This window comes from Ostrea edulis, chromosome 7, assembly GCF_947568905.1.
Source record: "Ostrea edulis chromosome 7, xbOstEdul1.1, whole genome shotgun sequence".
NCBI classification, from domain to species: Eukaryota; Metazoa; Mollusca; class Bivalvia; order Ostreida; family Ostreidae; genus Ostrea; species Ostrea edulis.
The window spans coordinates 16,301,310-16,326,571 of record NC_079170.1 but is presented as its reverse complement, the minus strand read 5'-3'; the positions used below and the strand labels follow the sequence as shown (position 1 = coordinate 16,326,571).

General features: G+C 34.5%; 1 protein-coding gene across 1 annotated transcript; it reads left to right on the top strand.

The window, feature by feature from the left end:
* The first annotated feature begins 666 nt into the window (after window positions 1–666).
* Window positions 667–24,795, top strand: LOC130048607 (uncharacterized). Its single transcript, XM_056145582.1, has 5 exons — window positions 667–704; window positions 2,319–2,446; window positions 23,127–23,241; window positions 23,366–23,483; window positions 24,156–24,795. Exons 1-5 carry the CDS (start codon window positions 667–669, stop codon window positions 24,459–24,461), a joined length of 705 nt encoding a protein of 234 aa, XP_056001557.1. The 3' UTR covers window positions 24,462–24,795.
* Window positions 24,796–25,262: the final 467 nt, after the last annotated feature.

Below are 25,262 nucleotides of genomic sequence, written 5' to 3'. Positions count from 1 at the left end.
AGGAATTATGAAAAACATGACAGATGTCATGTAATTGGCACGTTTGGCAAGAGGTACATCACTTTTTATGTCCCAAAATTAAACAATTTTTCCACAGAAGAAATTATCAAGAACTTAATATCTTAGTAGAAAGTTATAGAAAAGCATATGCAGTCACAGGAACCATATAGGCAATTCAATATTGAATCAGTGGGACCAGGGCTCGAAATTAACATATGCCCGCCAGTCTGTGACTGGTTAAAAGTCTGGAGGACTGACTGACATTTGTTCTAGTCAGTCCGATGGGACTGGTTAATTTTCTAAAGCATCATTTTGGAAAATATACTTATGAAATTTTATACACACATTTGGCATGCTTTGATCTGTAGATATCAGATGAATCTGATTCATAAATATAAATCCCACATTTAAGTGTTACAATATTATCTGAGACATATTGAGTTTAATTTCATTTTAATAACATTAATGAAATATGTTTAATTATTTCTGGAAAACTCTGTTGGACTGGTAAAATTTTCTGCGGACTGGTTGAAATTATACCCCATCAGTCCAACTGGACTGGTGACATAAAAAGTTAGCTTCAAGCCCTGTGGGACAAGATATTTTTAAAACGTGGATAAATTAGTATTATGTGGTAATGACACATTTAGCTAAGATTCCTAAAACATGAAAATGAAAAACGTAAAAAGGGACAACATAGATTGGTGAGAAATACATGTAGTTATATCTTTCGAATTTCCTCCATTGTTTACAATAGTGCAATATCTTTGAAAGATGCGCCTTTGACAGGGACCAGTCATTTAGTCTGTAGTAATAATAGTAGGGAACATAATGGGGTGGTATAATATAGACCCTACAATTATTACAGACAAAACTACCGGTTCCTGTGGTGCAATACGTACACAATCAAAATAAGGACAATGCACATTGCATTGCAAACTGCACGGCGTCTCCTGCATTGTGTCGCTAAGTGCAGGACATAATGACAACACATTTTTGGGATTCTCTATATCCTAGAAAACCTTTATAACAATGCTAAACCATAGTAAACGACGCGACAAATATTGTCCTAGTCGTGTGTCATGGCGTGACGAGATCGAGACTCGGAGACGGTAGACCCTTCTTTCGCTGCCCAGTGAAGAAAACCAACGCGGTTATTCGTACTTGTAGGGGAAATTGTAATAGCCTAAAACCTAACAATATATACTTTGCGAGAAATGTGCCTTGAAATCATTTTTGAAACCAAAATAAGAAAAATTTACTTACACGTGACAACATCTTCGCAGACGCTGGATCCTTTCCGGGTGTCTCCGAAGGTTCCCGAAGTTCATTTCCGTAACATGACAGCAAAACAGAACGCAACAAAAAAATCACGGTGTTGGAAAATTAAAATTTTTTAAATACCATCTTTAAAAATATTAATCTAGATAATCTGACACCTAGTGGTTCAGAATAACGAAAAAATCAAACGAAATTTAAATATATTTCCGCTTTCGTTTGTGATGCCCATTTGAAAAATGTCTACACAAGTCGTGAAACGTATATTGCCAAAATAATACACGCTAGTTTTTAACAACTCTAGAATTTACACTTTTATGAATAAAATGAAATCTTTTTGCCCGAAATGTAAAGTTTAGATTCTAAATTTAAGGAAAGAAAACACATTTTACTCAAAAGTTAAATACATAATTTCATTTTACAAGTAGAAAATTGGGCAGACTTAAAAACGTCTGCTTAATTTATACGTCTGCCTAACGGTGGTCGATAAATATTTTGCGTCGGCTGAAGTCTTATAATAGGTATGTATATATATATATATATATATATATATATATATATATATACATATATATATATATATATATATATAGTTCCGTGGGGATCCGGGTTAGAATAGGTCCTCAGTACCCCCTTGCTTGTCGTAAGAGGCGACTAAATGGGGCGGTCCTTCAGATGAGGCCGCAAAAACCGAGGTCCCGTGTCCCAGCAGGTGTGACACGATAAAGATCCCTCCCTGCTTAAAGGCCGTAAGCGCCGAGCATAGGCCTAAATTTTGCGGTCCTTCACCGGCAATGGTGACGTCTCCATATGAGTGAAAAATTCTCGAGAGGGACGTTAAACAACATTCATTCAATCAATCAATCAATCTGTTTTACATGTATATGAACACTACTTTACACTCTGCTAATAGTTATAATAGTCTTGAAAGATTCGGATGTTTTCAATTATAAAGAATATTTGCAATCTTGAAAAGGTCAACTTTTGTTATGTGTGTTTTCAGGTACACAACTTTTTAATACTGTAACATTTGTTGATAGCTCTGACGTAAAATCAATGCTCAGTTTTATTGTGAATGTTCTAGGAAGTGAGCCGTGTCCATCAACATCGTTCCAGGTAACCGCCTCAGAGACATCCTTTACATTCGCTTCGAAGTCTCCTAGAATAGGTATATCCGATATATTGAGCTCTCAATACATCCATGTCTAGCGGTTTTTTTTAGTTTCTTATAATTTCACTATCTTCTGTTTGATGGTACATTGGTTCAATGCCTCAACACTGGTGGTGGTTTTTGTAAATATATGAATCCTTCTATTCATCTCCTGGATCAGCAGTTTCCATTTCCGTAAAATTTATATTTATGTGTAAGTATACACAACCCGTATAAAGATTTTGTGGCATATTTCGTTCCTCTGCTAAACGTTTTATGATCAAATTCAGGACTGTTCTCCAACAAGTCACCATATTCATCAAGCTATCTCAAAGACGTTTTTATGTCGTACGGTCATCTTTATTTTTAGCTTAATTGTTTGGTTGATTACGATATTGGTCTATGCATAATGAGTTAATAAGAATCCAAAGTTTCTATATGAAAAGAAAAACAATCCCTTGCTGTTGCCTTTAAGTCGACATTTGAATATATCGACAACGTTTTATATATTAACAATGATCATTTTTATTCGAATCACGGTTCTTTCGGAAATGACCTTCAAAACAGAAATTCCGTGTTGTTACAGTCGTTGAGGTATTTCACTTACAGCTGGTGACATCTCAATATGAGTGAAATATTCTCGGCGGGACGAAAAAAGCAAATAATCAATCAATCCATCAATCGATATATTCTTTTTATCACTGATTATCTAGGGATTTTTATCCTATTCTAGCTACAGAGTATTTCATTTTTATCGTGATATCACCAGATGTAAGTAAATATCACAGATGTTAACCTAGATATGGCACTTGGGGCCGTTGGGGTGTGATTTGTGAGTTTTCGTTAATTGTGTAGCCGCCTACCTTGACAGAGAACCAGATTATTGAGGCGTCACCCGATAAAATTACTGTTAGTTGTAATATCGGACACTTTTCACAATCACTATACTATTTGTATCGAACCAAACATGCTTACTTTACTTAGACACCTAATCCCATCTCTGGTATTTGTTTTTCCAGGAGTCTCTGTTTGCCCAACTCTTTATTTTGCATTCGTTCTGCACACATTTGGTGTGTCCAGTGGTCCGTGTTTGCCCAACTATCTATTTTGTATTGCTTATGTGAGTTATGAGATTGATCACTGTTATCTTCATATTTTCATGTCGGCACTACTCGAGCAGTGAGCTTGATGATAATGAAAATTTGGCATGTTTCAAGATTAAAAAAAAAAGTTTTAAAACATATTTTGAAATATTAAGTAACTGTTAGAAAATGTGCCTATGGTCGAGTTTTAAAGGAAAACTTGTTTATAAAAACTAACCTCCTTATCTTTTGCAGATGTTGAACACAATAGATGTTTTTTTCTCGATGTATATTATTGCTGTTCTATAGAACAATGATCTCTTATTACATACTGTATACGTTGTACTGTGCATTGTGGTAAATAAATCAAAATACACAAAATCAAAACTATTCACAATGCAAGGTGAAGATAACGAACAATGATCAATCTTATAACTCCTATAAGCAATGCAAATAAATAGTTTGGCAAACAATGACCCCTGGACACACCAGAGGTGGAATCGGTGCCTAGGAAGAGTAAGCATCCCCTGTTGACCGGTCACACCCGCCATGAGCCCTATATCCTGATCAGGTATACGGAGTTATCTGCAGTCAAAATCAATGTGCCAACAACGGCTTAACAATCGGTATGAAACACGTCAGACAGCATTTGACCCAATGATAGGTTGTATCGACGAGCTAGATTGTTATAACGACCATAGAATTTGTGAAATGCTGACTTCAATCAAGACTGTTGAATCCCGGTACAATCAACTTGTTTTTCAGTAGCTTACCTCGATTTAAAAACTGACTATACGCAGAACGAGCTCTTGCATATCGAATAAGTTGAGATATGTAAACACCATAATTATGCAGGTTGCTACATAAATATGGGAAGTTGACGATGGAGAAGCTGAAATCATCCCGTTCGTCATACAGTTGAGTTGTCAGTTTGCCGTTAATGTCTACTTTCAATAAAATATCTAAGTATGAAGCAGAAGTGGGGTATATGTGCAGTATTAGTGATACAAAGGCACTCCAATTTAAAGAATAACATGAATGTTGGATCGACAATGATAAAATTAAATTGAATAATCAAAATATTCTAGATATAATCCGTGAGTTGCTTTTATATAGGACATCTTAAGTATGATAAACTTGGGTTGAAAATCTGGTAAACAATGTACAGGAAAGGTGATTTTACTGACATAGAACAAATATTTAGCCTTGCGCATAGTAAACCACTTTATACCAAAATATGAGTTATATATTGCTAAAAGACTTCATGCCTTATACTATCATGGAAAAATGTTTGCTAAGAAAAAAAAATGCAACTAGTCTTACACATGATGCAGGAAGGCATCAATTCATAAGTTTGTTAAATGTGCTTGGGGCAAGCAAATCTCGAGTGCGGGAACTACGAACTATAAATTACAGAACCAATAACGGTCAAACGGAGACGGATCGCCTCGATTACTAACATGGTCTAAGAGAGATAACTCTAAATCCTATGTGAATACATAAGACTGGATATTCTATACAATTTCTCGGTAATGCATTATATGTTGCAATAAGGAAGTGCTGAAACAATAGTTGATCTTGGGCATGAAACATGAGGAACACACTAGGTAGGCCAAGTATTTCTTAAACAATATCTTATGTAGAGTTCTAATTAATTTTTCTGATCAAATGAAGATTGCATAAGGTATGATTTGGTGAATGAAAAGACTATTTGAAGTTTTTTCTCACTGTTTTGTAATTCATCCTGAATAAGATTATTCTTCCATTACACTGTATAGATATATACTCTGATAGCAGAAGTTATTGTTAACGCTATCAATTTGGTTTTGGATACTTGCACAGATTCTCAAAATTGTGTTGATAGAAGAGGTGAAGATAACGTACGGTGATCAATGTCACAAATCCTATAAAGAATAGAAAATTAAGAATAGAGCGGACACGGACCTTTTGACACACGATATTGTACCTATTTTAACAGAAAAACATCCTTTCGTTAAATGTATGCTAAGTTATGTTGGCATAAAGTAAACATATCATCTATGTTGACCTCTTATACGTTAATTTCACAGATTGATTTTCAAGTTCTGAATCAAGTTTTATTTGCATTCGCTTCATTATTAAGGACCCAAAAATAATACCGTACGGTTTCTTTACGGATCACTGGATGTGGGCGGAGCTCATCTATGGTCATTGTTATTTACCTGGCCAAGATATCAGGGTGCTGTATATACTTTTGATATACACAGGAAGGGATTAGGGGCCGTCTGCAGTGTTTCTGTGGTCATAGTGTTTGTATAACAGTTGTATCCCTATGGCTAGATGACACACAGTCTACACCACCCCTCTTTCTCTCTTTTACTCTCAGTCATTGGCTCAATGAATAACTTCTTTTATAAATATAGAACTATCATAAATTGATAATATAAATTATTTCAATAAGTTACAAGTTTTAGAAATTAATGGGCAAAATGTTATTTGATTTCTGATTGTTTAATTTATAATACATGTATATAGAGGGGGGGGGGGGGTTACAATTATATTAAAATTGCGTTGTTCAGGTGTCTTTTTAAAGGCCGAGAGTAACCTAGAAAAATTTGCACCCCTACAGCAATTAAGCATATATGGCAAGAGGGCAGGGCTTAGCAGTGTTATCAGAATAAGCAGTAGTCTGATGCTTGACTCTACACCGCTCTGTAGCAGACGATATTTTGAACAGGGAAACTGGCATGATTTATCAAAATAAACTAAAGTTTTCCCGCATTTTTCTACCACTCTGCTCGATCTGTGAGGCACTGAAAGGATATGTTTTACTTTAACAAAATTTCACCCTAGGAACTACAAAATGAATTCATCATTGTTTTATCCATGCCTTTTAAAATATGTAGTTGTTTGATAATATACACAGATATTGGTATATATGATATACTAATACTTATGATTTTCCTCTTGGTACCTTTCAATTATGAGAAGAATTTGGGGGAAATTGTAGCTGTACAATGGAGAACATGTGCATTGAAGGATTATTAAGAAACAATTTGTCCATTATGATATTTGGAGACCTACTATCTGTGATTGTCTCTTTTGACATTGTAATGTTCACACGTAAGAGTCCAGATTGAGAGTAATTTTAGAGTGATGGTTGATCAATTGGACATTTGTCATCATTGGTGAGAGACAATGGTAGTTTCACAACTGGCCTAGGAGATTGTTGCTTAATCAGACAAACATCATGCTTGACATTATTCGAGAAAATGTACCAGCAATCCTGCAAAACTCTGAAACAGCGATCAGACTGAACAGTCCTAATGAGTTATTTTTATAAAGTTAACCAATTTTTTAAAGGAATTTGATTATATATAATTAAAAAATAAAATCTGGATTTACCAATGATATATGAATAAGTACTTTTTTTCACGTTAAACAGTGATTTTATTACATGTTTGCTTTGGTGCAATCCCTCTTATCTAGAACGAGATAAGCATGCTCGTGCAATATGTGAGTCAACATCCGGTGTAAACAATAATAAAAGATAATCACACCCACAAACTGCCAATCTCTAGTTTGAAATACAAATTTAGCCCTGCTTCAGATTTTTGAGGCCAAAATTAAAACTTCACGAGAATTTATATCTGAAATAGATATGGCCAATATATGCACAGTTATGAGGGGAACAAGCATACCTATTTTAAAATTTCAGTACAACAGCTTAATCTTTATTTTTGCAAAATAAGTGATGCAATCTGAATGTGACAAGAAAATTCATATATTCTACCATTTTCACCGATTGACTGCTTTTATACCCAATTGCCAGCCTTTAAAAACAATTGAATTATGAGAAAATAGTAGTTGTGGACAAGCCACTGCTATCAATACCCCAGAATACAGGGCTTCCTCAAGATTTAAAGAATGTATGTAGGTACTGGCTGTTATTGTTATCAAAACACCTCTCTGGGGTAGCTCTAGCTGCAGATGTCACTCCACCTGAGATATATTGTTAAATGTTTGATTGACAGACGGCTAACAATTTGGGGGTGTTAACTTAAAGTTGGGTCTTTAAGATAGATAAATGTAAATGATAGAAAATAAGACGTCACAATCAAATGATGTCACGGCAGTGTGAGTCAGTACAATCTCACATGGCTGTCTCACATGGCTAAAGTCGATCTGACACTGGTGATAATGTGAGAATGTACAGTCAACAAAAGGTGATATTGACTAGATACTTTTAAACTTCTGGAAAACGAATTTTCGCTCTTAGTGTAGTGGCAGTTAATGACAGTTATCTTTGTAGATTCATTGTCAATATTAAATGCTATCATATATCCCTGGAGTTATGAGATTGATCACTGTTTGTTATCTTCACATTTCATTCTCTAGGAATTCGACATTAAAATTTTACGAGACTATCACCTATTTTCGTTGAAATCCACAGGAACAATACAATCACAGTAAGATACCCGATTACAGATAATACAACAGTTTTTCAATTGTCCTCCGCACATTAATGGTTGCCTCAACAAAACTGGTTCAGAATATTATGGGAGCTTTGATTTCACATGCGTGATAAATGGTACAGAATTAACACAAGTTTTATTCAGTATTTTGTTTTCATTTGTACAGTTAGACGTATCCCATTTTTCTTTGCGAGGACACGATGGAGCCTCATGGTAGGATACATTTTAAGCGTGTTTTAAAAGTTTATTCACGATCAAAGCATTTTGTGTTTCAAAGTAGGCATATTTGAGACCGATGTCACCCGGAAGTAAATATACATTTTCACACGGTATGGCACGAACGACAGGTAAGGGAATATTGCATTAGATTTGAAAAGGTTTAATTTTGATTTCAACATTATAACATGTACTACTAATTTAAGGAGGTACACTACATCGTCATAATGGCTGCCTTCCTTTTAAGACATGGATAAAAATATGAATAACAGCAATATTTGTCTATTCATTTAAGAGATTGTCGCCTAGCCGAGTAGCTCAGTAGGTTAGCACGTCGACTACTGATATACCAATCCGATTCGAGTATCTTACATGAAAGTATAATATCCTTTTTTCAAGCTTTGCAATGATTATGAACCAACCGAACCTTTGAATTGAAAACACTGTCAAACTACTAAACGCAAAATGGTTGGGCACAGGTTTTTAAAACTAATAAAGCTCTCTCCTGGCCTTTGGAACCAGGATTTGAATAAATTCTACTCTACATTATAAAATGTTGTGTAACACATTTTATTATACTTTCATGTAAATTTTAAAGATACTCGAATCTAATTGGTCGAGAAGCATTTGCAAAAAACGTATTGTTACCCTCGGAGAACAGAAACACGCGTTCCAAGATGATGGTGTCTAGCAACGGGTAACAGTATTTGACAACGGGTGATTCGTTTCAGCGTTTGCAATAAACATGAATATTAGTATCGCTATACGAAATATCGCATGGCAGTGATTGATCAAATGTCAACAGACACAAGTCTTTCTGCTTTGTTGTTTACAGTAAAACTCTGATATAGCGAATTTCTGCGGACACTCTATAAAAATCGCTGTAAGCGTAATTCGCTATACGTTTATAGCGAATTCATAATTCAGATATAACGAATTCGTTATAAAACTGATTTGTTATATATGTATATCAGTTATATAAGAAAGCAGCAATTGATATACTTGCGTTTGCATTGTCTGTAAGAGAAATTAAGCCTAGATGTTCTCAAGATGAAATATTTTTATAAAAGACATGTACACACTAATTTATATATGATAATTTATCTTGATGGATTATTTAATCACACAAGCACATGTCTAAAGAAAAATGTCAACAAAAGTATGTGTAATACATACAAACAGTCTATGTCTTTTTAAAATATCTGTCAATCGTTGACTGTGTCGTGTTTTTTCCCCTTGTTTTTTCCCCTTTTTGTTGAGTTTGTCAGTAAACGTATGTGTAAGGATTGTTTTGTGTTAACATCCTCTTTTGAAAATATACAACAGAAATTTCGTAAGAAGTGTGGATCCTTTATGGCAAATGAAAGCGATTGTTAGAATTCACAACGATGTTGAAACGACAAAATCGTTATAAAAGGTTATTTTTACGTTAATTTTTAATTCAAGGGGAAAAGAAATTTACTTCGTTATATCCGAAAATTCGCTATATCCGTGTTCGTTACAGACGCTGATTTTTATATAGAATATATAGAGAATTTGCCGGGGAAATCGATTTCACTTCACTATAGCCATAATTTCGCTATATCCATGTTCGCTATATTCGAGTTTTACTGTATATAACATTCAGTATAATAAAACAGTACACCTCGGTTAACAATCGTTTTCTCGGGGTCAACATTTTCAATGTTACCCTCAACTTCATGCAATATTCATATATCATTAATGACAACTTCAGTATTATTGATGCAGAATATAGTTGGAATATCAATTTTACCCCCAACTGCATGTATTATTTATTTAATATACATATTTCAAAACATACTGTTGAATAACGTTTTAAACTAAATATGAATTCCGGTTGGTGAATAGAAGTTCAAAGCACCTACGACATAACATTATGAGGCACTCTTACAATATATAGTATTGGCTGTGAAGTCCAACACAGTCCTACTTGGAACATTACTTGTACTAGTGATTAAGCTTGCGAAAAGGGGGATACATAATTATGATATTTTCGGAATAACTGCAACATATAGTTTAGTTTATGAATATTTTAATCAATGCAAAAATATGTACTGCTCATCGTAATGTAGGATTTGTAGCATAAACAGATTATAAATTAAAATCATAATTCAAATTATCAAATTTCTAATTGGTGTTTTAGGAAGTGGTATTGCTTTAGTCAGAATAGTGGAAGTTGCTGTCTGAGTTATCTCGTCATATTATCTGAAATATGGAATATCTGCATGATAGAAAATCATCAACACTCTTAAACACTGGTCCTTGCTTTATCAATAAAAGTTTTTACACTCAAAAGATTTATGGTCTATTTATGGCAATAAACATCAAACTTTTAACCTATATTCTTGCACTAATGTAATTAAACGTAGAGTATATTCTACAGGGGACATAAAAACAACAAATTAGAATTTTTAAAACCACTTCTGGACCCCTGGGGACATACAAAATATAAGGTAATAAACATAAAAGAAAACTGCGTAACAAAGTTCACACAGATAGCATCAATGTGATAAGTAAAAAAAAAACCCACACTTTACGAGTTTGTAGTAGTTGGGGGATGTACTTGTTTATAATTGGCAATGAGAGATAAAAATCATATTACATTCCTGAATGTACAATCCTACCATATTTGATATCATGTGATCATACACACAAAATCAAGTTTCAAACATGTTTATTATATGTACTGAATAAACTGATAAAATAATAAAATTATTGCTATTTCACTTTTTTCCCAACTTACACAGATCATTATTTAGTGAATTAATTGAATAGATTGGAGTTTACAATCAATATGAACATCCATCTTTTTGTCAACTCCAATATCTGAGAGACACTTAAGATAGAAAAGACATGGTTTGACAATAATGAAACCAATTAATCACAGCCTTTCGAAGTTGGATTTACATTGCGTAATTTACTGGCATACTTACAGTCACAACAATTAATAAAATTCCAAGCCATCATGGAAGCTGTTGAGACACATAAATAACATAGTGATACCTTTACTAGATATAGGCTGATTGGTTGGTTGTATATTGTTTAACGTCCAGCTCAAGTCGTTTTCACTCATATGGAGATATATCGCCATTGGTGGTGAAGGGCTGCAGAAGTTTGGCTTATGCTCGCCGCTCACAGATCTTGAACAGGGAGGGGTCTTTATCGTAACACATTTGCTGTGACACCGGTTTTTGAGTTTTGTGGTCTCATCCATTTAGTCGCCTCCTATGACAAGCAAGGGGTACCAAGAACCTATTTTAATTCGGATCCTCACTGCTTTAGTATATTTGAAAACAGTTTTAGTATATTTGAAATCTCAAAACTTTTCTCAAATCATTAACATCAAAACTTAAAGAATTTCAACACTTTATACCATCATAAATTAAAGACTAGGTGTTTTGACACCATAGACAGTTGATCCTTCAACAAAAATGGAAAAAAAGAAATAATCCTATCTTGTCATCAGTCAACCAAAACATATATTAAACGAAGCTGGAGGTCCTCATTGACAATATCTTCATAGCATTTTGGTGATCAGGTCTTCTAACAGCAATTTCCATGGATACAAATTGTGTTCCTTTATTGCCTAACCTGTTTATATATCCTTACAAGGCATTATCTATTCATAAAAAGAAACAATTCTCCTGCCGAGCACAGGCCTGAATTATGCAGCCCTTCACCGGCAATGGTGACGCCTCCATATAAGTGAAAAATTCTCTCGAGTGAGACGTTACACAACATACAATCAATCAATCAAATAGATTAAAAGTTGACATGAATTTTCTAGAAATTATAATTATATTTAATTTGAAACCATTTCTGGCATATGTTGTGGCAGAATGCGTTTTAAGTTTTTCCTTTACATCAGTTAAGGTTTTTAAAAGAACATTTACTGGATCTCGCAATGCATCGTTGTAATGGATTGTGTAACGTTTAGGAATTCATTATAGGTACGGTAACTCATATTCATTCCTCTCGTTGAGTGGGATATTAAATGTGTTTCAAACGGAAACAAGATTTTGAGGAATTTCATCTTTTGTCAGAGATGTTGGAGCATTACCAAATGAATGTGTAATTGATGCAAAGTTCGTTTAGAATACAGTTATAATAATGAACCTTATAAATCAAAACAATGTAGTTACAAGCTTTGTCAGCTGGAAATAATACTTTCTACAACGATTAAAAATCAATGCATCATAATTGTATCTGAAGCATGGATTTTTAAACTCCTTTTTAAATGTTTGGAATGACCTCCAAATGACAAAATGTTATCAAATAGGTTTACTTCTATTTAATGGCATATTAAGCCATTTATTCCCATATACAGTACACGACACGAGTTTTATACACCCCACCGTGGAAAGACCACGGAGGAAAATCCACGGAGATACACCGTGTCCTCCGTGTTCCACGGTGTGTGTTATTTGCGAATACACATAGCTGCTAAGAGCTTTGTTCTGGCCACGGGCACCTTGCGGGAGATGTGAAAATGTGCCGCAGGCCAAATAATCAAGATAAGGGTGGAATTTTAAGAAAAGAAAAAATGTCAATATCCCCCCCCCCTGATACTTATATTGTTTTTCAGCATATTGAGCCGATTCCAACGATACCAAACACTATATATTATGTTTTTAAGAAAACCTGGTTTTGACTTTTTTTCTTTTAGTCTTCTTTCTTCATTAAAATATTCTAAAAATTCTATGTTTAAATAATGCGTACTTACAGGCAATTCCTGTTTTGAATGCGAATTAGTATATTCAGTTATACCCCCATCACACTAGGCCACGTTCGCACTACGACCATGTAAAAATTGATGATCGTAGTGCGATCGGGTACGTCGTAGTAAGGTCGTAGTAAGAACGTAGTAAGATCTTTATGGTCGTGATGGTCGTGGAGCAACTTTGAATATGCTCAAAACAAACGTAGTGCGGTCGTGGTCAAATTTGATCGTAGTGGAAGCGTAGTAAGGACGTACTAAGGTCGTATTTAGATCGGCATGGTCGTAGTAGCATCGTGATGGGATCGTGATGCAGAAGAAACCTACTGCACTGCGATTCCACAACACTCTCTATACGACCATCCCGTTTTCACTACGTTCTCATTACGATCATCCCGTTTGCACTACTGTTTTCTTCACGCTTCCGCTACGATCACGGCACGTCCATACTATGTTGTTGAAGACTGTGGTAAGTTTCTACCAAGATCATCCCGTCCTTAATACGTCCTCACTACGATTTCACTGCGCGCAAGCCACGGCCGAATCACGTTCTGTTCTCCCCCACACACTGGTATAAAAACTGAACAAAGGTTGCATATGACCATTGGTTCTTTGGAATCATGAAAAGGCCAGACCAAGAAATATTGATGGAGATGTTGATGCATATTCAGTATATGGCATTTAACGACCAAGCTGCTATATTGTTACTTAGGCGAAGGAGGAGGAGAATCGTAAGGCAGCGTAGATCTTGCTGGGTACGACCTTGGCTTTCTGTTGAAAAAGACTTCAGTTTGGCCATTATGATCAACTGATGAATGAATTGAGGATGGAGGATCAACAGTCCTGAAGCTTCTGAGCTGTATTTATACTGAATCTGGATCTGATTCACATGCTGCAAAGCGTGGCGACAGCGGCGCGGAAACGTGGTAGAATCGTAGTAAGATCGTGGTACAATCGTGGCAGAAGCGTAGGAAACTCGTGTTGCAGTCGTGGGAGTCGTGGTGAGAGCGTAGTTAGAACGTGATGGACGTAGTGGGAGCGTAGTAAGAACTTGATGAACGTAGTGAGAACGTGGTGAAATCGTAACAAGGCCGTAGTTTAATCGTAGTGGAGTCGTGATAAGAGCGTAGTGAGGACGCCGTAACATCGTGAAGACAGACAAAATTACAAATTCATGCCGTTCGCACTACGATCTCACCACGATCTAAAAAAAAAATATAGAACGTAGTGAGGTCGTGATGGTCGTGATGTAGTGTGACAGGGCCATAAATGAAAAACATACATGTACAACATGTGATAGGGATATTTAATAATTACCGATGTGCTCTCTCTCTCTCTCTCTCTCTCTCTCTCTCTCTCTCTCTCTGTGTGACAAATGCGCTGTTTAACATAATTACCTCCATCATATTGTGTTGATATGCATCTTGACAAATATAACTTTATCCAATATAGAAATTAGAGCATTGTCGATGATTAACAAATTGGAATTAATTTATTACGTAATTAATAGAAAGCAAAAATACAAACCATGGAATGATTTATTTTTAAAATCCCGAGTTAATTACATTTGACCGAGACTTATGTTCGATGTACTTTGATAGAGGTTTTCATAAAAAAAATGTTCATCGGGAGTGTCTGGATAATGCAATGATTTTTGTATAATAAGTATATACCATGCAAATTTCTAGGGTCTTTCTCACAGTATAACTAAATTACGGTTAGCTAGTTTGGGTTTTGACTTCTCATGAAAAGTGTGAAATATATTGGGTCGGCGCGATATCAGATCTAGTCTAAGATCACGGGTATCTTACGCCGACCCAATATATTTCACACTTTCCGCAAGAAGCTAAGCACTTCTGTTGATTTCAAATACACGGATTAGCTGACTCCCATTGTTCTACTGAGGCGAAAATCCCTTCGAATTTGCATGGAATGTACAAGTTATACACAGGTCATTGTTATAGTCATACATCATAGTACCGCTAACCCGACAAACAATTTTTTTTTATTTTGAGTAAGTTATTGAATGACGAAGTATGACCAAACTGCAGATTGAACTTTATAGAGTCCCGTGCTAACATTACTTATATTTTTCAATGTATCAGAAGGGGTATGTTACCGGTTAAGTTGTGTAAATTTCTTGACAAGCAATAAAATAACAACAAAAATGGTGCTTAAATTGTCCGATTACGAAAACTTTTCAAGTTTTCAAAGTACACCCTCTCCGATTCTACGTGCTTGTAATCAATATTTAAGGATGTAAATCCTCGGTATCAAATGCAACTAGTTCATGAAAAAAAACTAATATAAATATAAACAGAAATGACTTAACGATTATTTGCTTTTATTCATATACGCTATCGATTATTAAAATCTTTAATTTAATCTTTAGATGCATTAGATAATGAAAGCGAGAGAGAGAGAGAGAGAGAGAGAGAGAGAGAGCATTGGTAATCATAAAAAATAGTTTTTTTTTTCATCTTCGTTAGCCGAGATTATTCGTGCACGAAGGCACAGTTGACTCAAAACCCATTGCTAGCGGAGATTAGATGAATTTTACCCCCATATTATGTTATAACTGCCCAAAACCTAGTACGTTTGTTTTACAACTTTCATTCAGAAGACGCGCAAGTTATTGAGTTACTGAATAAACGAGAAAACGTCTGCATTTTTATTTCAATCGTTGTCAACTCTTTACTTTGTGATATTTCAAGACTACATGTACTCAATTCAATTTATTGGATCTCATCACCATTATGCAATGGTATATAAAAATATAAAGACAAAAAGCTGTTACATATACATTTAGTAAATAATACATGCGTGTAATAAAGTATTTATCAAGTTAGAAAAAAAAAACTAAAAAAAAACGTGTTATTATTAATGTGAAGTATGGGCATTCTAATGAAATTTTCCTAATGAAAGTACGGAGTTTTCTAAAGGTTTGTTTAAAAGTAAAGATAGTTTTAATATTTATTTGTTTAAATGATAAAAATTTGATTCTTTGCTCACATTGCTTCACAGTTGAGTACATAATGAAATTCATATCCAATGTAAACATGTACATGTATATAGCTGACCTTAATCACATATTCCTAATTACAATGAAAACCTTACGTAAAACTATTGCTTATGGTACACATTTCTTTGAACTGCTGTTTATCAAATTGAAATTACTGGCATGTGATTGTCGTTGTTCATGACCCTTCTTTTATTTGGTGAAATTGTGCTGCACGTGCCGTGAAACAATGTACCGACGAGTGGTAGGAATAATACAGGTGTTTATATACAGGATGTCGAGAATTTGGGCGTTTCATAAAAAGGTGTGAACGTCTGCAGGGAAGTCTACATACGGATATGAACCGAAAACACCAACGTATCATTAAACAACAATTACAAGAATTGAATGATTTATAGCTAATTTCTAAATAAGTAATGGGGTGCGGGCATGTATGCTGGCCAAGCGAAAAGGTTTTTTGGGTGAATCATTTCGGAAATTATTTCTTTGTTTTATCACACGGAGGTACACGGTGGCATCGATGGAGGTACAGGTGACATCCACGGAGATGCGCGGTGGCATCCACGGAGATCCTCCGTGGACTTCAATGTCTAGCTCGCGCGGAAAAATAGGACTTCAAAGGTGCCGACAATTTTAAAGGTCCACCGTGTTTGGGGCAAATTTGTTCCACCGCGTTGCGTGGAACACGCATAAAACTCGTGTCGTGTACTGTATGAGGCATGTGAAATGCATTCTTGACTTGTTTTAAATCCCACTGAGTTCCATTCCGGAATGAGTAACCATGTTACATTTCTATCATAGATGAAACGTACCAAGAATGATTTCAATCAAATTTGCTTTCAATTTTGTAAACTGGCCAAGCATAATTTTCAAACCTAATGAAATTTAATTTACTACTCATTCTACAAAGATGAAATTAGCTTTCCATCAACAGATCAACAGATATTTGTATAATATTTAGTGAGCTCACCCCAGGTGAAAGACCGATTTAGCAACGGGATAACCTGTGTTTACATTCTGAAGATTTGTTTATATTATTTATCAACAGTGGGTATATGTTTTCGTCCATATTCAATTGAATGGAAGTTTTCATTTATTCCGCGCAAACACGTCGAGTATACTCAATCGGTTTTGTGATGTTTTTATTATCTTACTACATGTGAAAATTGTTTATATAAAACGAATCGACAATATCTATTTTATATGAATTTATGATTTTTGCTTTCAGTTGTCTGTCTGTTCGCCGGGTGTTTAGTTTCGTATGCGTTTTCAATGGCACAACAATGGCGATGTGGTAAGGGTGGAATATTTGACACTTAGAATAGCTAAAACTATTAGGTTGTTATAAACATCAGTAGCTAAATACTGATACCATTAAGTGATGTAATTTTCATGGGCGTTACATTTTGTTGTTTTGCACCATGAACACAACTTCATTTTCAATTTCTTCATTTCTTTGAGCCAACTGGTTCATCAGAGTAACAATTGAACACAATGATATTTGAAGGTAATTCAGAGAGAGAAAGAGAGTGAATGTACAAAGTAAACAGGTAAAAAATTAAACATCAATGTGACTTTTTCTTAATAGTATAACAGCACTCAATTTTTTTTCCAAATTCAACAAATCACTGACATTGCTAGTAGTTAATAATTGAATTAATTTAAAGCATTTCGTCTAGAATGTAATACATTTTCATTTTTCCCCTCAAATCGTTATACAGTGAACATTTCAATATGACAAGAAATTCGTCCTCTATATTATGAAAATCACAACATGTACATAATCTATTAGATTTGATAACGTTGTAGTATCTACCTAATTCAATGTTCAAAAGTTGGTAAGACAACCTACCGGTAAATTTAGTTAATAACCTTCTGTATTTTTTATCTATGGGTTTTGTTATATATGTTTGCAAACAGAAATTATCAATAAGGTGTTGATAGAAGTCCACCTTTGAAGACCTAACAATATTTTCCAACAAATTTTGTTTAAATACATCTAGACGTCTTTGCTTTATAACAGAAAAATATTTTTCGTCTACGTGATTTTCGGAACGTATATAGTTTAAACCAAGTGATGAGAATTCATTTTTGATAAGTAAAATCCATTTGTCATCTCGTACCATTAAATTTTCGTAACAAGACTTGAGAATACAATTTTCTGTTGTTCTTGATTTGAAAATTCTAAGTTGCATTGCAACAACCAATGGTAAACGCCCAAGTTAAAAATAAACCATGTTGTTAAAGGTCTTCTTCCCGACACCAAGGATATATTTACAAAAATTTAAATGTACTTTTTCTACATCGGCACATCTGTAAAAAAACAACAACCCACAATTCTGATGCATAAAGTAAAACACTACAAACATGTGTGTCAAAAACAGAACACAGTTTCTACATTAAACTCATGTTTCTTAAATCCGCTATTAATGGCAAACAGTGCTTTTCTGCCTTGTTCCACTGCATGTTTCTGCGTTTTTAAAACCTTGCCATTATAATCAAGCAAATTATCTAGATATTTAAATTCGTTAACGATTCCCAAGTCTACATTATTGTACGTCCAAGATTCATTGTGATATAATTTGCCACCTTTCTAAAAACTACAACTTTAGTTTTTGTCACATTGGCTGACAAACTCCATTCTTTGGTATAACCGTGAAGAGAGTTTAATAATTTTTGTAAACCTTCTGGAGATTCAGGAAAAATTACCATATCATCAGCGTACATAAGCATAAATAGATTTAACATCTGTATATCAACACTAGGACAATTGTCTGATATAAAACGAACTTCAAAATAATTTACATATAATGAAAAAAGTAATAGAGATACTGTTTCCCCCTGCATAAGACCGACTTCATTACAAAAATAATCACCGAGAAGGCCTTTGTATTTTAAAAACTCTTAACATTATTATAGAGGGATTTTCAACATTTTACCTTGAATACCAGTTTGAAATAATTCATGTCATAACTTTATTCTATCAACAGAATCGAAAGCTTTTTGAAAATCAATAAAACAACAATATATTCCTTTATTATCAGCAGGGTACTTATTCACAAGTGATTGCAACACAAATGTGGCATCTATTGTTGAAAGACCCTTACAAAAACCGAATTGCGCATAAGACAAAATATTGTAGGTACGTTCCCATATTAGAATTCTCTTGTTCAGTATGTTTGTAAATAAGTTACTAAAGCAACTAAGTATAAATATACCACGATAATTATTAGTATCATATATGTCCCCCTTTTCAAAAATTAGGTTAATGAAACATTTACACCATAATTCAGGATAAAAACCAAAATGAAAAATATTAACAAAATGTTTATGCAGACATGGCATTAGAATACCACGATATTTAATAAATACTTCATTGACGATGCAATCTTCGAAATAAATTTTGTCAGTCTTTAATTTCTCAATCGCAATGCGTATTTCCTCGATACTAATATCGAATCCCAGTTCATCTTACACTGCATCTGTCACCGGATAATCATCGTAATAGTTTTCGGCAGTATTGAAACCAAGGTTTTTGTAATGTGTAGAAAAGTCACCTAAGGTTAAATTACAACTTACATGATTGGGTTTATTTGTTTTAAGTAATTTTGAAAAAAACGCTTTGGATTATATTTTCGCAAAAGAGTTAGCATATCAACCTCGTTGCGTTTATACTCGCGTTTTAGTTTTGTATATTGTTTCAGCGTTTGAGAAAGACACATCTACGGAATTCATAATCAAATCCTCCATAATCAAGATAAGCTACGATAGAAAGGAACAAGAGTTCTTCAACCACACACAAACACGGTGGTTTGAAAGAAAGAATCCCCATCTTGGTCTTTTATTAGGTCACATGAACCGAAGTCGCAAGTGAGCTTTTCAGATCGCATTTTGTCTGTCGTCCGTCTGTCTCTGTCCGTCTATTCATCCGTCATCTCTTTGGTGTTTGACCCTATGTCATTGACCTGGAAGTTTCATACTTTTTATAAAATATGACATATTCAATATCTCCTGAGCTGTTTAAGATAGAGCTTTCATAAATTGTACACAGATTTCTGAGGCAAGATCTTTCACATCACACCACATTCTATGATCTTGTGATCTTGGTTTTATCCATAACAGCAAGTTCAAATTAATTATTTTTGTGTTGAGGGAACTCTTTATTATTTGAATTCATTTTCACGTAGATGCATGATGTAATCCTTTGGGGACAAGGTTGGGGCCACAATATGGGATCAAAATGTTTCATGGGAATACATGTTGATGAAAAAGATTCTTTAAAATCACAACAGCTGAACAACGGATGTGCCAAAGTGAGACAGATGAGCGATCTGTCCCATGGGCCTTTTGTTACTTCAAACATCCTCGCATCTGCTGGTAACAATATCCGGTGTCAATGATTGAATACAAAACATATTTATATTTCTCAAACCATGAAAATTAGCATTTCATAATATTGATTTGAAACCACATTGTTTCTACACTTGAAAGGGATGCTTCATTCTTCTCTCGTTTGTTTTAGTTTTGTTTCCTTTTACATAAAAAGCCGGGTTCCCAACTATTTTGAAGAATTTGAGGAGAACATCATCGTTTTCTGGATCTTTTCCTGCATTATATATTCATACAATTGACTTTGGATTATTATTCTCAAATAAGAAGTCATTTAACAATATCATGATAGCAAATATATATCCTGGAAGACAGTTTACATATATGTAATTAGGATATAATTCCAACGCTAGATATATCAAAGAGTTATACCGTGTATTTGGACATCTCAGATTATTTAGTTGTGGAATTAATAGATTGTAGACGGTGTCCATCCCCAAGAATATGTTCCGAAACAACAACACAATCATCTACCGCGGAAACTACAGAGTCTGCGATGAAAGGTATGTCAATATGCTTTATTGATCTGCAATTTTGTTAATTGTTCATCTCACTGTCAGTATATCCTTGTCTTGAATTTGAAAAAAAAATTCTTTGAATTCCATGCCTGAGCATTGGTGATTTTTGTAAATATATGGTCTCCTGGATCAGTAGTTTCCATTTCCGTCTAATTTCTGTTATGTGTAACTATACAGAACCCGTATAAAGATTTTGGTAGCATATTTATTTCGTCCACCAAACGATTTGTTATCAAATCTAGGACCGTTTTCCAGCAAGTCATCATATTCATCAAGCTATCTCGACAATTTTTTTTATGTCGTTCTGTCATCTTAATTTGTATTTTAACTGTTTGGTTGATTCCGATATTGATCAATGCATAAGAATTAAATGTAAAGATAACGAACAGTTATCGATCTCATAACCCCTATAAGCAATACAAAATAGAGAGTTGAGTAAAAACTTCTACATGATAAAAAAATAAATCTCTTCCTGTGACCTTCAAGTCGACATTTAAATATATCGACTATTAAAAATAATCATTTTTTTATTCACATAAAATTGAATCACGGGTCGTTCGGATATGACCTTATAAACGGAGGAAATATTTTTGGCGGGACGTTAAAAAACACACCCAAATATACAATCAATCAATTGAATACATATATCCCAGTGAATAAAAGACAACACAGACTTGTCCACATCTGCTCCGTACATGTACTTAGATATTTCATTGATTTTATTGAATATATATTTTAACGGCATTTACATTTTATTGAATATAAATGTTAAAGACAAACTAACAACTCAACATTATTACAAACGGGATGGTATCAGCTTCTACATCGTCAATAGCAATATTCTATTATCATCTGCATGTGGTGTTGATGTCTCTCATTTTATTCGATACGCAAGAGTTTGTTCTGCATGATAAGTTTTAAATCAAAGCAGACTAATGGGAAACAAGTTGATGATGTAGGGGTGTCAACAGTCTCGTTTAAAGTCAGCATTTCGCTATTCATTTGGTCGTTATAAGGATCCAGTTTGCTTTTAGAACCTGTTGTTGGGTCAAAAACTGTCTGACGTGTTTCATACCGATTATTAAACTGTTCTTTACATACTGGTTTTGACTGGATTGTTCAGTTGAGCTGATCGAGATATACATGTAGACTCACGGTTGGTATGACTGGTCGACAAGGGAGGCTAACTCCTTATTAGGCACCTGATCCCACCTCTGGTATGTCCAGGAGTTTTTGTTTGCCTAACTCTTAATTCTCTATTCCTTATAGGAGTTGTTAGATTGATCACTGTTCGAAATTTTCACCTTTTCACGAAAACAATATATACTATACATGTATATTTCCTTTTGCGATACGTATAGATTAAATCTATGGTTTTATGTTTGCAATTATAATACATCCTGTTTCATTCTGTATATCTGATTTGTTCAGAAATCATTGCCATTGCAAGAACATATAGACCACAGGTTAAGTGATGAAATAGTTTTGCCACCAAAGCCATCGCATTAAATAAATAGGTTAAAGGTAAACATATTTAGATTGACTTGGAAATTTAACTCCCAGCTGTCGGTTTCAAACAAAAGTTGTTTCTATGACTTATTATCTAAGGATTTTGATCCTATTCTAGAGTCGTTCATCCATATCGTGATATCACCAGATTTAGGTAAATGTCTCAGATGATAACCTAGATATGGAACCCGGGGCCGTTAGAGTGAGTTTTCGTTAATGGTGTAACCGTCTACCGTGACATAGAACCCGATACATTGACTGTTAGTTGTAATATCGGACAATTGACACGATCACTATAAGTGCGCTATTTGTAATACAACCACTGGGTATCCAACCAAAGGCCTTCCGGCAGTGAACTAGTGTTGACGTATTGGACCACTCCAGTTTCTTTTATAATGATTGCATACTGTAGATTACTTGAGTACTTGGTATTTTCATCGTCCAGTTACCATTCGTGAAAACTTGCACTGTTCTTGAAAGCGCTTAAATCTACATTTGTATTTACATGTAGTTAAGTGATAAGTAAAACGGTGTGATTTTGAGGGAACACGGCACAGTAACTACCATATAATTAAACATTTTATGCTATCCAAGTATTAATGATGATTAAAAATATTTAATATCATGATAAGTAAGGTTTTGAATTTATAACGAATTGTGGTTAAACATAATCAAGGTGAGTAGTTAAAGCTTAGACATGTGCCTAAATCTGTCTCCATGTACCTTTTACAGCAATTATAAAATATATGTACATTTCATATGCTGACGTGAAGTCACGTCTCCAGAAGGTATTATTGGAGCGGCTATAGGAGGGTTCTTACTGGGATCTGTGGTTACAGCTGTCGTCTTCATCTGTCATCGCAGAACAACACTACCACAACAGAAACGGTAACGAGTGTTAAAATACATTCATTGATTTAACTGTATAATTACCCCCCGTATTACTCATTACAATAAGCGCTAGATATGTGTAGCTTTCAGTATTTTCATTCTGATTTGGTCACACTTACAGAGAACAAATCCCACAAGAATTTCATAACGCAGAATATCAGTCTGAGAGCAGCAACACAGGGGCTCAAAGTCAAAGCAACAGAAGAAGCGTGGTGTACAGCGAAATAAGCGACGAAACGGTATGCAAAGAAAAACGCTTTTGATATCAATAGTGTATTATCTGCTTTACCGGAAAGACGAAAATGCTAAAGTACATCGAATGTGGGTGAGGGCTAATTGTGTCTAGGACGGCTATATCGAATTCCTGATTTTCGCAAAGAAACAGTGTATAGAACGAAAATGAACTCTACAGTTTATGATTCAAACAAAAGCATGCAGGATTTTTGTAAATCTAGATATTAGGGGATAACAATGATAGTAAATCATGTTAAGGGGGAAAGTGTTAAATTGTTTAAGGTAGATTTTGTTTGAGCGCGGTTAATGAAGCATAAGCTACCGCTATCAAACCATGCATTTTATGAAATGGTCCATTGCAATGATCAGCTATTAACATCATTTCTTGGATATTTGTTGGGATCAATGGTCGTGGTTTAATGATTTGATTGTCCAGTCCAGTGGGAGCGAAGTCTGTCAAGATTTAGAAATTTTTGAAAATCCAGACGGTAAAGCCAATAATTTGCTATTATCATATAAATAGCAAAACTATGGAAACAGTAATTATATAACAAAACAAAAAAATGAAAAATCCATAAACTTTTAGGATAGTTGATCACAAATTACAAATAAAAGTACAAGTATTTTGTAGCTGTGACATGTCGTATTATAATGTAAATGATAAGCAATGGTTTCAGCGAAAGTCCATGGCTGTCGAACCATTTAGAAGGCAGCAAAATGATTCTGAGGCTACTGACGATGGAGTGTATAACCATTTGAACGAAGCAGCTACGGTTGACAACAGTGACTACTACGATCACACTGAGAATGGTTCCTCGTCTTCAACACCAATAGATGGGTACGGAGTTGTTACATTTACAAACAGAGAGGAAGTCAACGACCCAGAAGTTAACTTCATGGTTGCTGGTATCGACAGGCAAATACCAAACGAAGAACCCGTCAACGATGGATACTGTGTGCTTGAGAAAATAAATGCTATATAATATCATATTGAATATTCAACACGCATTTGTATAGTCATCCCATATACACTCTAGGATCTTCCCATATTTCGATATGTTCTGATTATCAACGTTAACGGACATTCCAAATATCATCTCATATAATGCTTTGATCATCCATGTTTTAATGTACATCAAAAATCATTTATAGAAAATACAAGCTTTCAGCATCAAATATTCTACCAAATGAATAGCGTTTTCATACCAATGTGTTTGATTAAAAAGAAGAATGTTAAGAATTCACCACTGATCTTATTTTCAAATTGAAATGTTTTGAAATATCTTGGAAATTAAAAGTAAACTTATATAAAAATAACGTTTAGATTCTCATTATGATTATTTTCCTCATGAAAATATTAACAGCTCTGAAGGAGACACAACAAATGTACTGTCCCACAACATACGTCAGAATTGGTATCAATCAAACGTGGATTTTAAAAAAATCCTAAAGATCTTTTAGCAAATTTGAAATCGCAAATACATTCTCAATCATCAATATCGAAAGGTATGCCTTGTCAACACTTTAGACGACCGTTCTACACGATAAATTAAATGCAAGATTTTCTATCATCATAGAAAGTTGCTTCTTCAACAAAAATGGAAAAAGAAAATATTCGTATCTAGTGATCAGTCATAAAAGAAAACTTTGTTCAAAACCACTCTGATTTCACGCACAAGTACTCCAAAGTTGAAATGAAATGCTGGGGTTCCTCATTAACAATATCTTTGTTGTCTTTGGTGATCAGGTCTTCAAACAGTATGTTTAAATTCCCATGGCCACGA

Coding starts and splice junctions, on each gene's coding strand:
- LOC130048607 (XM_056145582.1), top strand. CDS start 667: ATGAAAATGAAAAACGTAAAAAGGGACAACATAGATTG. Junction 705..2,318: donor AAAAGGGACAACATAGATTG/GTGAGAAATACA, acceptor ATTTGTTGATAG/CTCTGACGTAAAATCAATGC. Junction 2,447..23,126: donor TTCGAAGTCTCCTAGAATAG/GTATATCCGATA, acceptor GCTGACGTGAAG/TCACGTCTCCAGAAGGTATT.